This window comes from Centroberyx gerrardi, chromosome 11 (assembly GCF_048128805.1).
Source record: "Centroberyx gerrardi isolate f3 chromosome 11, fCenGer3.hap1.cur.20231027, whole genome shotgun sequence".
Taxonomy (NCBI): Eukaryota; Metazoa; Chordata; class Actinopteri; order Beryciformes; family Berycidae; genus Centroberyx; species Centroberyx gerrardi.
The window spans coordinates 15,317,524-15,332,951 of NC_136007.1; the positions used below are offsets into that span (position 1 = coordinate 15,317,524).

At 42.5% G+C, this 15,428-nt stretch overlaps 2 protein-coding genes across 3 annotated transcripts; both read right to left on the bottom strand.

The window, feature by feature from the left end:
- Positions 1-1,045: 1,045 nt before the first annotated feature.
- Positions 1,046-10,128, bottom strand: alg9 (ALG9 alpha-1,2-mannosyltransferase). Of its 2 annotated transcripts, none has more exons than XM_071898194.2 (15): positions 9,983-10,128; positions 8,613-8,748; positions 8,370-8,504; positions 8,198-8,268; positions 7,931-8,019; positions 6,816-6,951; positions 6,618-6,705; positions 5,366-5,471; positions 4,669-4,791; positions 3,910-4,064; positions 3,647-3,773; positions 3,381-3,528; positions 2,739-2,868; positions 2,489-2,619; positions 1,046-1,859 (listed from the first exon to the last, which is right to left on the bottom strand). In XM_071898194.2, the coding sequence occupies exons 1-15, from the start codon at positions 10,120-10,122 to the stop codon at positions 1,736-1,738; spliced, it is 1,839 nt and encodes a 612-aa protein (XP_071754295.2). In that variant the 5' UTR covers positions 10,123-10,128; the 3' UTR covers positions 1,046-1,735. The 2 variants fall into 2 exon arrangements, with proteins under 2 accessions (XP_071754295.2, XP_071754294.2); XM_071898193.2 differs by having other exon boundaries at positions 3,647-3,776.
- Positions 10,129-11,132: 1,004 nt separating this feature from the next.
- fdxacb1 (ferredoxin-fold anticodon binding domain containing 1) lies at positions 11,133-14,865 on the bottom strand. The gene is made up of 5 exons (XM_071898221.2): positions 14,228-14,865; positions 13,946-14,102; positions 13,125-13,328; positions 12,848-13,006; positions 11,133-12,746 (listed from the first exon to the last, which is right to left on the bottom strand). The coding sequence occupies exons 1-5, from the start codon at positions 14,403-14,405 to the stop codon at positions 11,363-11,365; spliced, it is 2,082 nt and encodes a 693-aa protein (XP_071754322.2). The 5' UTR covers positions 14,406-14,865; the 3' UTR covers positions 11,133-11,362.
- Positions 14,866-15,428: the final 563 nt, after the last annotated feature.

A 15,428-nucleotide genomic window follows, 5' to 3' on the forward strand; every position in this document is an offset into this window, starting at 1 on the left:
GTGTGGAAGAGAAGAGCTCCTTTAGATCAGATTAATAAAAAGCTGCAGTAGAGAGAGAGGAAGCCCCTAGTGAGACCAATAAAGTCCAGGACAAAACCATTAGGTCCTGATGGAGCAGTGTAATTCAATTTTTAAAATGAATCCCTCGGGCTAAGGAGTACACTATGTATTCGCAACAAGGTGAGTTTGAATCCAGTCGAGACCTTTGCCGCATGTCATCTCCCTCTTCCTCCCCACAATGCAATAGTGTCAAAATTTAAAGAGGAGATACAGTAAATATAATTTCTAGACAAAAACAAAATGATCATCTTCCCTAAAGTAACTGCACGGAGTGTCTTAGATTTAACTATGAATGTGTGTGTGTGTGTGTGTGTGTGTGTGTGTGTGTGTGTGTGGCAGCCTGTTTGCATGGCCTGGTTATGCTGCCTTTGCCTGGTGGGATCACTGTGAGTTCTTGGACCCTTACTTACCTTGCTGTGCCTGAAGATGCCATTTTTCTAGTCAACCTGATTTTTACCTGAAATGAACAGGCTACCTCGAATAGATTATGACACACTGGTTTAATACCACTTGATATGGGAGCAAAAACAGCAAAAAACTGTTCATTTTCTGTGCACTACAGGTGTGTTTTGACATGGCCTTAAGTTGTAAGTTGTCCAGAAATAGTTGAAGTTCATCGATCCCCTTCTTCCCTCATTAACCAATCGCCTTCAACCTGTTCAAAGACCCAGCAGAAGGTTCGCAAGTGGAAAGGGGCTCGTACAATGAATTCAGCTTGAGTGCCTGCAGCCCGACCACAGCAATGGCATGATATCAAAGAGAATGAGAAAGTATAGTATCATAATTATTATTTATTCAGAATGTATAATGCCTTGTTCCATTGACATCTCTCCTGTAAGTGAGAGTGGTTTGTATGTTTGTTACATAAGGAAATCTCCAATAAAAAGGGATGGAAATGAAGACTAATCTGTCAAGTGTGTGGTGGAGAAATTTGTCAGATTGTCCCGCCTCAGTGAAAAAAAGACAGGATTGTATTCACAGTCCATCATGTTTTTATTAACATTTCAAGTTAAATTAGTCATGCACCCACACTTTCATTCATCTCCACCATTCATTCCCAATAGAGCGCACAATAAGATACCATTCAAGTAGAGGCGAATGAACACTAGATTTCTTTACCTAATCAACCACGAAAATGTCCATCCAGGCCACATTTTTAAGTTTAGTAGGAAAAGAAAAACCCTCTCATCACTCTTTTATAGGCCTATCCTGGGCTAAATATGGTCAAAATCTTGTAGTGTGCATCCACCCTAAGACATTCATTCTACACACAAACACGCACACACACATAATTGAGATAAAATGTTTGCTATACAGGTCCTGCTAAAACACCTGCATACACACAACTTTCCTGCATACACTTTCTCTTCTCTCACACACACTCTCACACACACTCTCTCTCTCTCACACACACACACACACACTAGCCCAGAGGCAGACATGATGTCCTTAAAGGGTCTGATATCTTCAACCGTTTCATGATGAGACAAATACTTAAAAAACACATGCACACACACTCACACACGCACGCAGGCTCACACACACACACACACACACACACACACACACACACACACACACACACACACACAGGAAATACAAGATGTTTTGAAGGGAAGTGATGGATTTTCTGTTCTCAGGACTCGGAACTTAAGGTCAGGTTGGGGGTTAAAGGTCAGGCATGGGTCCGCTTGCGAGGCTGCTTTTGTCGCCGTGGTTTCAGGATGACGTAGCGGGTGTAGCTCGTATGCTGGTCCGACAGAAATGGAATGAAGAACGCTCTGAAGAGAGGAGATGACCTGAGAGAGAAACAAGTTCCATGAAAAACTGAATAAGCTTGTATATGTAAAGATGAAATTATCCATTTCATGACCGATTGTGGTAAATAGTTACATCAGTTTTTCAAACTGCTGCTACAGTGCATCTAGGCCTACATGCAGGGATGTAAACATGTTTACACCAAAGTTTTCACAAATCTTTGGCTAATACCACTCATTTTTTCTATGATTTAGGACAGTTCATCTTCTATAGAGGAGCTCTTTGAGAAAGTGTTAACAAATAGTGAACATGCCCTAGATCATAGAAATATCATATAATATTTCATATAATATCTCATGTCCCATTTCAGGTCCAGTCATGAAAATGTGTGCATCTCCTGATGTGAAACAAGTTGGTAATGGGGCATGGAAGAAATTATTAACTTTTGGTGAAAATCCAACATGTGGAACTGGAATATATGACAATTGCATAGCGTTGGCAGAGGTATGCGCTCTACTGAGTGCCATCTAGTTTTGTCTTGTTATGCACACTAATGCAAGGCCCTCCAAAAACTTTTTTTTTTTCAATTTCACACATTTTCAAGGATATTAAAGGTCTTTGGGAGCCCTGTATTTACATTTATGTGTTAAATATGTATTTGAGAAAATACCTGGATGCTTGAAGGAAAGGTTTATAGGCGATGACGTTCCAGTCTTCTTTGTTGGCAGAGTAGCGCGGTTCAAGAGGCGTCTCATTATCTGCTTCTAGGTCTACTAGGTAGTGGCACTGCCGTAAATCCACCTGCAGCACATCCACAGAGTAAACATCCGGAAATTAAAGTGAAACTGCTATAAACTACAGCATCCATGCATCCATCATTATCAAAGATAATCGATGAGCCAGATGTCTGAGTGACTCACATATCTGGTTGGCTCTTCCAGGTTCTGGTCGTTCATATTGGCTGGGATGAGCTGAGTAGAAAATGGACTAGAGGCGTACGCCTGAGGCAGCTGCCCTTTGAACTCTGACTGGATGAACTGCAGCTGCCAGCTGGAGATGAGGAAGAGTTTCTATCAGCAAGTGACAGCGCACAATCCAACATAAAGAGACAACACAGATACCCACACACCTACACCAGTCACACTAACTGAAGTACACTTTTCTATTTGTCATGACATGGAGATGTTTGCAATCGTTCATACAGCAAAGTTGAGAACCTCATCCAAAAGAATAGAGAGACCGCATCAAGATCCTGCTAATTTTTCAGGGTAAATTTCCAGACTTTTTCCAGACCTAAATCTCTTGACTGGATTTGAAGATTTGAATGATGCATCCTGATATTAGCTGGATAATGACAGTCAACTAAGCTATATCACTCTATAGCAGAAGATCATTCACAACAAATATCATTACATGTGAAATGACAGTGGGTCTGTGATTAAAGAAAATGTTTCATGCTTTTCCAGACATTTTGTCCAAGTCTCATACTTTTCCAGACCTGGAAATGACAAAATACATTTTCCATACTTTTCCAGACCTGTGTAGGAACCCTGGATACTGACTTGTTTGGCAGGAGGAAGCTGCTAGGGAAGCGGTACCACTCCTTGCCCACACACACACTAACAGTCCTGCCTTCAGGGACCGAGTGGAGAGTGGGATCCTTGGCGATGCGGTGAAACTCTGGGTACAGGTCCAGAGGGGCGTGGTAGCCTGCAGACACAGAGAAAACACATCTCATCCCACTGCTGCGGCTGGAACTGTCACTTCTGCTATAATGCCTTGCATTGCTAGTGAGTAGAATCGTGTCTGCGTGCGTATATACACACACCTCTGAACAGGGCAACAGAGCGAGATAATGACAGCACTGTGAAGACCAGCAGTGAGCTTAGGGCCAACCAGTTGGAGGAGACGGTGTAGTGCTCCAAACGGTACCGCTGGAACAGAAAGTGGTAGCACTTCTGCAGGAAAGGAAATGAATCACACACACAAGACTGTAAAAACTGAGATAACATGTAAAGTCGTAAAATCAAATCAAACCCACCAACACAGGTAACCGTTTTGGTTTCAAGGATGGTAAATGGCAAAACATACCTGTAGGGAAGAGAGCGCTACTGCCCCACTGAGGCAGATGAGAGGGTAGATGGGAAAGAGAAATCGTTCTTCTTTATGAGGCCTGGTGAAGAAAACCAACATCCACAGGTACATGGGGGACAGAGTCAACCAGTATGGACGGCCCAGGTTCTGCACTGCAGAAAGACACGCGTACACAAGCACATGAAGTCACGGGAAGAGCCACTTCTAGAATTAACACTTCAACGAATCAACACTTCACACACATCAGTTGATAGATTAAACTGTTCTCTCTTCTTTTTTTGTTTGTTGATGCCATATTTATGCCAATTCCAGAGGGGATTTGGGTGTAGGATACGGTGATATTCCATGAAAATGATGGCTGATGCAAAAAATGTAGATCATACAATGTGCCCATCTTTTCACTCCACTATGGACCGACCGAAAACATGTTAATATATATTCATTCCATCATATCAGCATTCACTCTGCTTCCTGGAATTGCATCTGGCTTACACTGATCACATAAGTTTACAGGAGAGTGTCAAAACAACGGGGTGTGAGTATCTGATTCTGTCATTACTACTGCACTTCACACATGTGAATATAGAGCTGCATTGCTGAGTGGACTGGAGTTTTGGGCAGCGGCAACATTTAGACATTTCCTAGTGGTGGTGTAGGAAAAGACAACGTATGCATGCTCGCGCGCACACACACACACACACACACACACACACACACACACACACACACACACACACACACACACAAAGTCCTCACCATTGAACCTGTGTAACAGTGTCTCCATCAGGGCGGTGAGTGGCAGAGAGAACAGTGCCAGAGCAAACACCAGGTTGAAGTTCAGGAACCCATTTAAAAAGTAGAAATGCCAAGGCTCTGTGCCTGCAAACAAGACATGAAAAACAACAAAACAGTACAGCTGTAGTATAACTGAAGTAGCATAACTTAATTACTTAAACGGAAAAAGATACTCTTGTACTGGTAGATAACATAAATCTGTCATGTTCAATGCATTCCAGGAGTTATTTTGTGATGAAGTGTTTTAATTGACCTTTTTTGGTGTAACCACTTTCCCTCAACCTGCCTTGTCCATTTCTACTTCAGTTAGTGATTTTCTATGTTTCCCAGAATGACTTTATTACATTTTTAAAACAGTTGGCAAAAAAAAAACTGTAGTACAATCAGAAACAAAGCCTGGAAAGCCTTATTACTAGTTGACATATCTCTTTGCCCATCAGCTACTGAATAGGAGGAACTGATGTACAGTGTCATGTCAGGTCCCAAGGCTTCATCTATGATTTATTCTAACTCATGTTGTTATTCAAGTATTGTGATGTGACTAGAACCAGAATAGTATGAATACTACCAGAACAGTGTGTTATTCTGGTATTGTGACTATCTTAATGCCAACATATAATAAACTGAAACATTAATGGTGTGCGTTCTTGCGGGTTACCATAGAGATCTGGGCCATGTGGTGTGAAGACATTGTACAGTAGGATATTGAGTGGAGCAATGACCAGTTTGCCATAAAAGAAAGAGTCCACCAACACCAAGGGTACCTGGGGAAAACAGGATAAACACAGAGGTATGGGTACAGGTATGGGTATATATAGACCCGTTTCTTGTTAGTAAACACTGGGTGGTGCACATGTAACCCTGGGGCAGGAAAGTTACGTGCTCAGTGTCTCTGCCTGTGAGAAGCCTAAACTACATTTCATTTTGTTCTGTGATCATTTTTTTCAACGCCAGTATACTGTAAGTACATTCAATTATGTTCCTGAGGCTTACCATCTTGGTGTTATTGTTTTACCTTCATCTTTGTAAAGACATGTTAAATTTAGCAAGTTTTAATACTCTTTATGTTAGCAGTAGTACCTGACAGCAACTACAATACAGTAACTCACTGTCTATCTAGTTAACTCACTGTTTTGTCTGTCATTTTGCTTAGATACTTACAAAGATAGAGATACAGATGTTTAGTTCTGCAACTGTCACGTTATCAGGCTTGCCGAGCTTGGCTAGACTACTGGCCATTTTACATTTTATGCGTATACATTAACGTTAGCGAACTGCCACATGGACGACAGTCCTATTTGGAAACACAAGATTTATATCGCATCCTTTCTTGTGTTTAGCAGTGAGCTGACTGTTGTTACTAATTGTAAATTGGGTTTGGCAAGATGAAAGTAAGGGAACAAGACACACTATGCGCTTATTCTCATAGATCGCATTACACCGACAGAAACTGCAGGCAAACTGCCAATCTAACTGGTCGCTTAATGACTCAACCTCAGCTGATCACTTACTGTCTAGTTTGGTCTAATTAGTACAAATTGGGCATTTGTAAGATTTGTAAGGTTGGGGTGCAAGAGGCACTGGAGCAGTATAATACAGAAATTCTGGTGTGTAATAATAATAATATTAAGCAAGGTGTAATTTTGGGAAGCAATGTGAAATAAGCCTAAATGTAAAATGACACTAAGACAGTGAGCATAAGGAACATCAACATACTAATATAATTTATTTGTAGGGCATATATGATGAAAAAACAGAGTTTTTGAATATTTGATTGTATTCCTGCTTTGGCAGTTGAAGCTCCCAACCCAAGTCTGATGTTGCAGAGAAACCTGTCTATATGCACATTTGAATTTTTCCACTAATAAATAACAAAGGTCAAGTGTTTATATGCATTTGAGTATTCTCACCAGTAGCAGCAGTAGAGCAACAGCTGACCAGGTGATAAAACTTTTCCACTGCCTCTTTAACACCAGCAAGTCGAAGGCAATCGGAATCCTATCAACATCAAGGCATAGGAAATAGCAGTAATAAGTTAAAGTCATTTTTGACTCAGTTGTTTGGCAAAGTTATTGCCACCAAAAAGACATTTTATCTTAAGATCGTACCCAATCAGAGCAGAGAACGGCCATCCAACAATGGCACCGGCAGCCACGCCCATAATGGCCAACGGCGGCGAGTCCTGGAACCAGCCGGTCATGGCAACCAGTGTGGTATACATACAGAAAGAGGAGGGCAGGAATGCTGGGGAGAAAGAGGGAGAGAGGAGGAAGGAGGATGAATTGCATAAAGAATTAACCGTAAATAGGAATCTCTCACAGAAACATGCTACGATCTCAACATGTCATGTCTTTATGCAGTAGAGCCTTGTCTCCAACCCTCTCCAGACTGGAGGTACCTTGGGTGAATTAGGGTGTTTCCACATATAGTTTTTTTTTTTAAAGGAATGGAACTCAGCTGCATATGAACTCAGTCCTCTTTGTGTTCACAATGTAAGTGGACTTACAAGAGGACTCAGCTCTCTTTTCAATGGGAATCAATTGGACCACAAAACGGACCGGTGGTCTGAGTTCGGTTCCTTTTAGAGAGTCTGTGTTCATTTGGCATGTTCACATATGCACAAAAAATTGCTGAGTCATTGGACTGAGTCCACTTGAGAGGCTGAAACGGACCAATGTGCTGATTCAGAAGACAGGGTTAGACTGAGAATAATAAGTTCAGTTGTAAATAAGGCTTAATTGAAGTTAGGCACTGATCACATGGGACATTTGGTATCGGTCAAATTCATGGATAAGTATGTGTAGAAACCACCTGGGTTGCATTGTTGTGGGAGGGTCTCGAAATCTTTTGAGGCAGTCAAATTTCATTGGCTGATGAAGTCCGCTAGCAGATGACGTTTCAAATGTTCAACTAGTTTCACCTTTGGATGGATTGGGTGATATTTTCACAGACCTTGCTCCGTCAATCCATGCCATCAGTCAACACATAGGTCCCATTTAGATACACGGGATATTGTCAGTTCTTTGATGTATTACAATTGCTCATGTGACCGGAGCCTTTGACTACAGGTGTCAGAGAGGGCTGAGAGGGAGGCTGTGTGACAGGTAGACGATATCCAAGTCATATAACAAAGGGAACAAAACATAATAAAAGGGTGACAGGACGGGAAAGAGAGACGACACAGGGACAGAAATGGATAACTAACTGAATAAAACCGACCAACCTGCAGACGAGCAGAACATTCCAGTGCTCAAGACAAGGAATGCCAACATCAGCCGGCCCACATGCAGACCAAACTTCTTACACACCGCCCTGCGTCACACACAACAAACACACCAGGCAGTTAAATCCCAGAACATAGCAATCATCAGACCAAATAAATATGCCTCACCATCGATATAAATTCATAAGAATTTAAAAAAAAAAAAAAAAAAACTCTGGACACATTCTTCGGTACACCCACTCGCACTGAAGAGGAGGGTAGACTCACTTGTAGAAATAGAGTTCACAGACGCAGCAGAAGAAAGCAAGGACACATCGTACAAAGTAGAACACCAACACCTGCAACACAATCATAACACGATCCTTACTGTAAATTTTCCAGTTCAATGCTGTACAGGTTATTGTGTGTATTCATGTGTGACATGTGTGAGCGCCGTTACCTTGTTGGTCTGTAGTACATGGGCATGCAAACAAGCAGGCAGAGCATGTAACCATAGGTAAGCGTACGATCTGATGGCGTATAACGGAGAATATTCCCATGTTTGCAACCCTGTGCCATACAGGAGGTAGTGCATCTGTCAAAAAGGACATTACATCAGAGATATGAATAGAGAAAGAAGGAAAACAAATAATTGGGAGGCATACTGCACTTGAGGATTTTCGATGGAGAAGTAACTACTTACAGGCTCCCAGTAGTTGAAGGTCTCATCGCAGTCTGAGATGTTGCTTAGCAATGCGGCACAGAAACGTGCGGAGAGGAGGCATTTAAATGCTGTTGAACCTTCTGGGGCCCATACCTGCCCTCCTCGACTTACTGACCTATTAAAAAAACAAAACACATACAAATATACACTTGCCAAGAGAAAAAAACCCATTAAAAACTATTGGGGAATCAATTTTTTTCCCCCTGAGTTTGGAAAAACATGACAGTCATATGAAGCCTGTGTATGGCAGGGTATTGAAAAAATAATACCCATCAATAATATACCCATTTATATTGATGTATCAAAAAGGTATTCTAGGTATTCTTTAGGATTCTTCAAATCTCAAGTCCATTCTACAAAAATTGAAGCTTTGCAAGCTTTGTAGCATAATTGTGTTTATAACTATCTACTAACTTATAACTATAACTATCTAGTGTCAGAGACAGCATTGATGCTCAGAGTGACAATTTAAGGTATATAGTTAGTTACATAGATACATCCCATTGCCAAGAAACATGAATACATTTTTGTCACTTTGTTGCTAGCTTCTGGGAGCTTTGATCCCCTAAAAAGAAAAACCCTCTAATAAATCATCATATATAATCAGGGGTGGCGCTAGCCCACTTTTCTTTACTTGCTCTATTGATGACCCTTTAAATAAATCTGCCATGTGTGGACAATTTTGCACTTGCTCAGAGTGAAAAACATAAGTCATGATCTAGTAGGCTGGTAATGTTTCATTAATGTTTACAGTAACATTGATAACCTATCCGGCCCTTATGGCTGCTGATGTTTGCTCATGTTACACACCCATGAGGATTAGTGAGCTCAGTCGCAGCGAGATTAGACGTAGAGGTTTCTACGTTTTGTTATGACACGTCATCAACAACCTGTCAAACTGTCTTTTTAAGACTTCAGCATCAGTAGAATACCAACCACCAATCTAAAATAAAACATCTTTGCTGTGCTGAGTTTGACCCACTTTCCTCGGGTCATGACAGGTGAACTGAAGTGGGTTATCTTAATCTGGTAGTGGACAGCTAGGGAAGAATGAATGAATCAAAACAAGTAACGTTGAACTGCCATAAACATAGACAATTCAACTAGTGATTTAGGCGGAAACACAGCAAATAGCCACTACATTTCAAACTAGTGTAAACTCATGGTCTGTTGAGTTATTTAGTTAGCTGACCTATCAATCGATGTGATCGTGCTGCCATGAACGTAACTTGCTCTACGTGTTAAGGATAGGTAGCTAGCTAGCTTCCCCGGTGCGGCTGTCAGTTGTAAGACGGGGGATGGAGGTTGCAGCACCGGGGAGTGTAACGTTACTCCTGGCTGATACTCACTCTTGCCGGGCCTCTGGACTTTTGCTGTCATCTCCGCCTTTTTCCTCTTTCGCTGGTCGAGCTTCGGCGGGGATGTTCACGTTGTTTGCATCTTGTCTGCTGCCTCGCCTGGTTCGCTGCCGAAGCCCCTTCGCCGCCATGTTTACCATTAGCTGCTCCGAGTCGGACTTCGTTCATTTCCGCCGCTGTCCGTGGTGTAGCTGGGTTAATGACAGCTCCGGCCGCAGCCTGGCGCTAAAAACTCACTCCGGAGTAAAAACTGGTCTTGGAGTAAAACCTCCCAGCTTCATAAAGTGACACGAGGTGGCAGTGGAGCACAGACAACTGTTTCAACTTCCTTTTCTATATTATTTAACATAATACAATGTAGGCTATAGGAGCCTGTCCTCTCTCTCTCTCTCTCTCACACACACACACGGCACAGCTTTTATCTTTTTCATTTTCACCCACTATAACCTCTCAGAGGACTGAGGAGCTGTAACATCCGCAAACTGCCTGGTGCACAGTAACTCCTACAACACTTATTTGAATTGGTTAACGTTAGATTACTGATGAAAATGAAGGGGGAACAATAGTTAATTTGCATGCCATGTGCATAGAGCTTGTCCCAAATGCAAACTGTCTGAGATAATTGATTTCAAAGCTGTTCCATCACAAGCTCCTTTAACCGCTTTAGGGATCACTTGTTCATACATAAATATTAAATAAGTACATGTTGTGTTGAAGGTGTATTGCAAACCTGAAGATGCAATGTTTTTCTTCCTCTTTTCATTCATGCTCATATTTTAAGTGTGCTACTGTCATGTGATGTTGTGTAATGTAAATTGTTAGTACCATCAATAAATCATAAAATTGGTGGTTTGAGGTTTGTCAGTACACTGTTTAAATGGCAGAAAGCAGAACTAACTGGTACTATGGTGCAATAAGTGCATACCAATGTTGTGTGTATGTGATGTAAAATGCAACAACACTAATATGTAGTATGTGCCATAATACATAAACCGGGCCAATGGTACCTACCATGGTACTGTGACAGTGTGCCCTGGTAGTACTAGTAGTAGTAGTAATATGTACTACAGATTACTGTAATTTACCATGCTTTTCTATGCACCACAAATTTGTTGTTAAATAACAGATTTATTGTATCATGATAATAAATATACACACAAATACACAGAGTTCCAATCACATTTAAAATACATAACTGTAAATAATGCCTCAACTGTGGTAGCATTTTTCATTCAAATTAAACACTAACTACCGTTTTGCAGATTATATGATTATAGCTCACTGTTACAATCAGATTGGTCATTGTTCTGTTTCTGAAGAAACAAGAGGTGAAATGCCTTTTAATCCCTGTCACACAGATGCAAGTTAAAGCTACCTGATGGTGACTTGCAAACGAGAGGACAGCAAGGCTTCCAAGTGCCTGTGCAGTTGGAGGGCTTGTGTGTGTGACAGTGCGTGTGTGTGTGAATGGTAGATCAGTCTGTAGCAGTAACTGGTCTGACTCAGGTCAGGGTGAGAGAACGTATCCATGAGTTTAACCTGCTCCACGGTGCCAAGGCTGGCCTCTCTGACCACAGCGGTGAACTTCCTCTCTTCCCAGGCCGGCCCGGTCCAGAAGCTGATGTCAAAGCTGAGGTGTTCGGGGTAAAGGGAAAACGGGTGGAAAGGTTTCCCCGGGGACGGGCAGAGCGCAAAGTGTTTCAAGAAGCGCGGGTCACGTGACCACAGCAGCCGCCAGTTGGGGAGCGAGAACAGGAGCGCGGCGAGGAGGTCCAAATTAAGGGAAACAGTGACACTAACTTGGCTGATGCTGTCGCTTGCATCGCTGGCCAACACCTTACCAACCAACCCCATTGGCTGTGCCATCAGACACAGACTTCCCTGTTCTGTAACCAGGGAGACCCTATATGGAGCAAGCAGGGTTTCCAGGCTTTGGCCAAGCAATTTGATTGGCTCACATGCTGCGGGACACACGCCTCTGAGGAGAAGCTGGTGAAAGGCAGGCAGGGCCCAAAGGCTGATGGGCACGTTCCTGAACACCAGGCCGCTGATGCCAAATAGCAGCCCGGTAAAACCATTACAGTCGCCATGAGGCTCCTCATTCTCATTCCCTTCAACTTCAACACTATCTTTATTCCCCTCTTTCTCCCCATCATTCCCCTCTTTCTCTCCATCATTCCCATCTTTCTCCCCATCATTCCCATCTTTCTCCCCATCATTCCCCTCTTTCTCCCCATCATTCCCTGTAATGCTCGTCAACACTTGTTGTTCTTCTTTCTCTGGTCTATGAGGTAGAAGCTCTTCCATCTGAGGAAGTAGTGATGGACGCAGCACAAAAAGACCGCTTTCCCCCTCATTGTCGACATCGAGGGAGCATGCAGACCTCAAGCATTCTGCTCCTTTGCTCCTGGCCCTATCCGCTTTCTCTGAGGTAACACATGTGCCTGAAAGAGTGTCTGGTGTGTCTGTATGTTTCTGACTGTCCAAGAGCAGTGACTGATCTTTTTGTTTGTCCGTATTTGTGTGTAGAGCTGTCGAGGTATGAACGTCGGAGTTGGGGCCCTTGTGAGGCAGGTGTATCCAGTAGCAGTATGTATTGTCTTTCTCATGGCAGCACTTCTGCAGTTGTTTGGAGGTGAGGAGGAGGGGAAGGGTCTCCGTCGTCATGGAGACGGACCATTTCTCTGCCAGTCCTTTGAGTAGAAAGTCCTGCACCAACCTGACGGGGTGGACAGAGTCCGGAGAGAGAAATTCCCTGACGAGAGAAAAGACAGCAAGCACAGTGATATGATAGCTAGTTTGCCACGGCGGCTTGTAATTCACACATCATGAAAGTCTCTGCTTCTTAGTGTGTACCTGAATATGTAATCGCTGAGCTCAGCAGGTATGTGATACTCGACTCTCTCCCCTTCAACAGCTTCCTCCACTTTGAGCCTCTGAGCGGTGCTGTAGGGGAGGCTGCGTGTAAACACATGGAGCAAAGCGTTCTCCAAATGAAAGCCCTTATCCTGGCTCCTGTGCAACAACAAAACCATCATCAGGCAATCTCCTAATCCATATCAAGAGCACACACAAACAGACAAACCCTTGCTGTCTCTCTCTATGCGCTTTAACACTCACCTTTGCTCCTTACCTGTATCCAGTACACTTGTAGCTCTCATATTTCTCACTCTCAAAAGGGCGGACATCGCTTAGGACCAGGTGCGCCTCTGCTGCCATCGCAACAACCTGCCAGCTGTTGTGCCACTCTCTCTTCGGGTGGTCCGCCGGTGTCCCACCCTGTCCGTTGCACAGGGCGACATGGACCTCCCCGTCTTCAGCCAGCACCTGAACACAGCTGTATACACAGCACAAACCATCACAAGTCTTCAGTGTATTTGTCTAAAACAGTGATTTTGTTGTCAATACTCTCATTCTCAAATACTCCATTACTGATCTTAATGCGAATATGAGAACACTCCAGTTGAACGTATGGGACACTACATTATTTCAAGTACTGGAGGATCGTTTTGGTCTAAGGCATTTGTATAATTTTTCTGCATGTATGTCTTTTGTCAGAGTATAAAGTAATTTGTTGGTAGGGTAAAAAAAGGATACCCACCTGCACCACCGGTTTTTGGCATCAGTTTCAAAAAGCAATTTTGGACATGAATTAAGCACGGTATAGTTAGAAATGTAAAAATGTGTACACCGATTTATCATGTTGATGCTTTATTGGATAATACATAATGCAGAGACAGGAAAGATGCTAGACACAGAAGGTCTGACAGCAACAAAGGCTGTGAAACTCATTATGCAGCGACAATGTGGTGTGACTTTGCCAACAAAAACACCAGGACGCCACAATTTCCTAGATCTTTCGACTGCATTCTCTGTTTGTTTGGCTTTTGAACACAGCTTGTTGGTGTGATCGCTGTCTCCGCTTGCTTTACATATGAACAACATATGACCTACCTGAGGAAGAAGTTCTTGAGAAGTTCCCTGTTCTTCTTAACACCACTCTTGCGACCGCAGTGAGGAAAGTTAAAGACCACACGGTCAAATAGACGATCCTGTAGAGAGGCGCATTCTCCAAGCTTTGTAGAGTCCACCTCGAACAGCACCTCTCCACCTGATGAACATACAAGACACATCCCAAGTGTAAATCTCACAAAGTGCAGCCTACTACAAACATTCAAATGAAAAGCAAACAAATAAACAAAGACAGTGTGTGGCAATGTAAACACACACACTTACCTGAGTCCCTGATGATCTGTATGTTGGTGGCTGCACTTTCATGCCGCAGTGCCTGCTCCTGACTCTGGAGGCAGGTGGCCGTTATGTTGCTCTCCGACTCTGAGGAAAACTGGCTCAAAGCCGCAGAAAAGGAGAAGTTCCCTTCTCCCACAAACAGTACGGTCCGAGGAGTAGACATGTCCAGTGGCAGTTGGTGACTCACAAAATGGGTGACTCGTAACGCTGCACCAAAGCTGCGCTTCCTTATGGCTCAGAGTGCGACATGTGATACTGTCCATTTGACTCCATGATCATCTCACTACTGTCTTCACTTGATGTTAATGTGGCAGACTAACACAGATAAGATCGTACTAACTGCTTACAAGTGAAGTTAGCATGCGTGGCGATCCGCTTTTCGACCCTTTTCCCTTGGAAAATTTGATGTAACGTTACAGTTAGTAATGTACAGGTGTCACGTTGCTACCCTGTAGTTAATGTTTTCTTATCTAATCTGTACGACAAAATAAACCACTCAAACGTTGCGATATCGTCTTAACTAATCCGTGGAAACCAGTCTGTAACGCTCTTCTCCTTCTCCTTCTGTTTCAGTCGACCTAGAAACGTTAGCTGGATAAAACCGTTTCACCTGTAGCGGCTTCGGCAGCTTTCGTTAAACCCCGTGTCGCAGTTACAGTAGTCCGACGAGAAACAAATCTAAGGAACATTCTGCCTCTCAACTTCTGTTTTGGGACAGCAAAAATCCTCAATAGCATTTTAAAGTTAGGTGAGACGTCACAGTTTTTTAATGTCACCCTAGAGTTTATACATTATACAAATGTAAATGCATTGTTTTGGAGCATTTTTATTGAAAATATAAAAATAATAAATAATAAGAAAACAAACAAATAAAAAAGACAATAGGATAGTAAAGCATCAGGCAGACAATAAATAATAATAAAAAAAGAAATTAAAATACAACAAACATCTTATTTGTTGTTAAATCTCAATTATGTAATGCAGTTAGACTTCAAATTTCAGTTCAATCAATAATACATTAATTTTAGGGATTCATTCCCATTGCAGTAATAGCAAAAAATGGCTCTCGGTGTAAAAATATAGTAATAGAGTGTCAGTGGTGTGAAAGACAAGGAAAAGGAAAAAATGAGTCGCCAGGAACCAAAGAATCCCGTCATGTTTCCAGTAGGACATATTTGCATGGTGG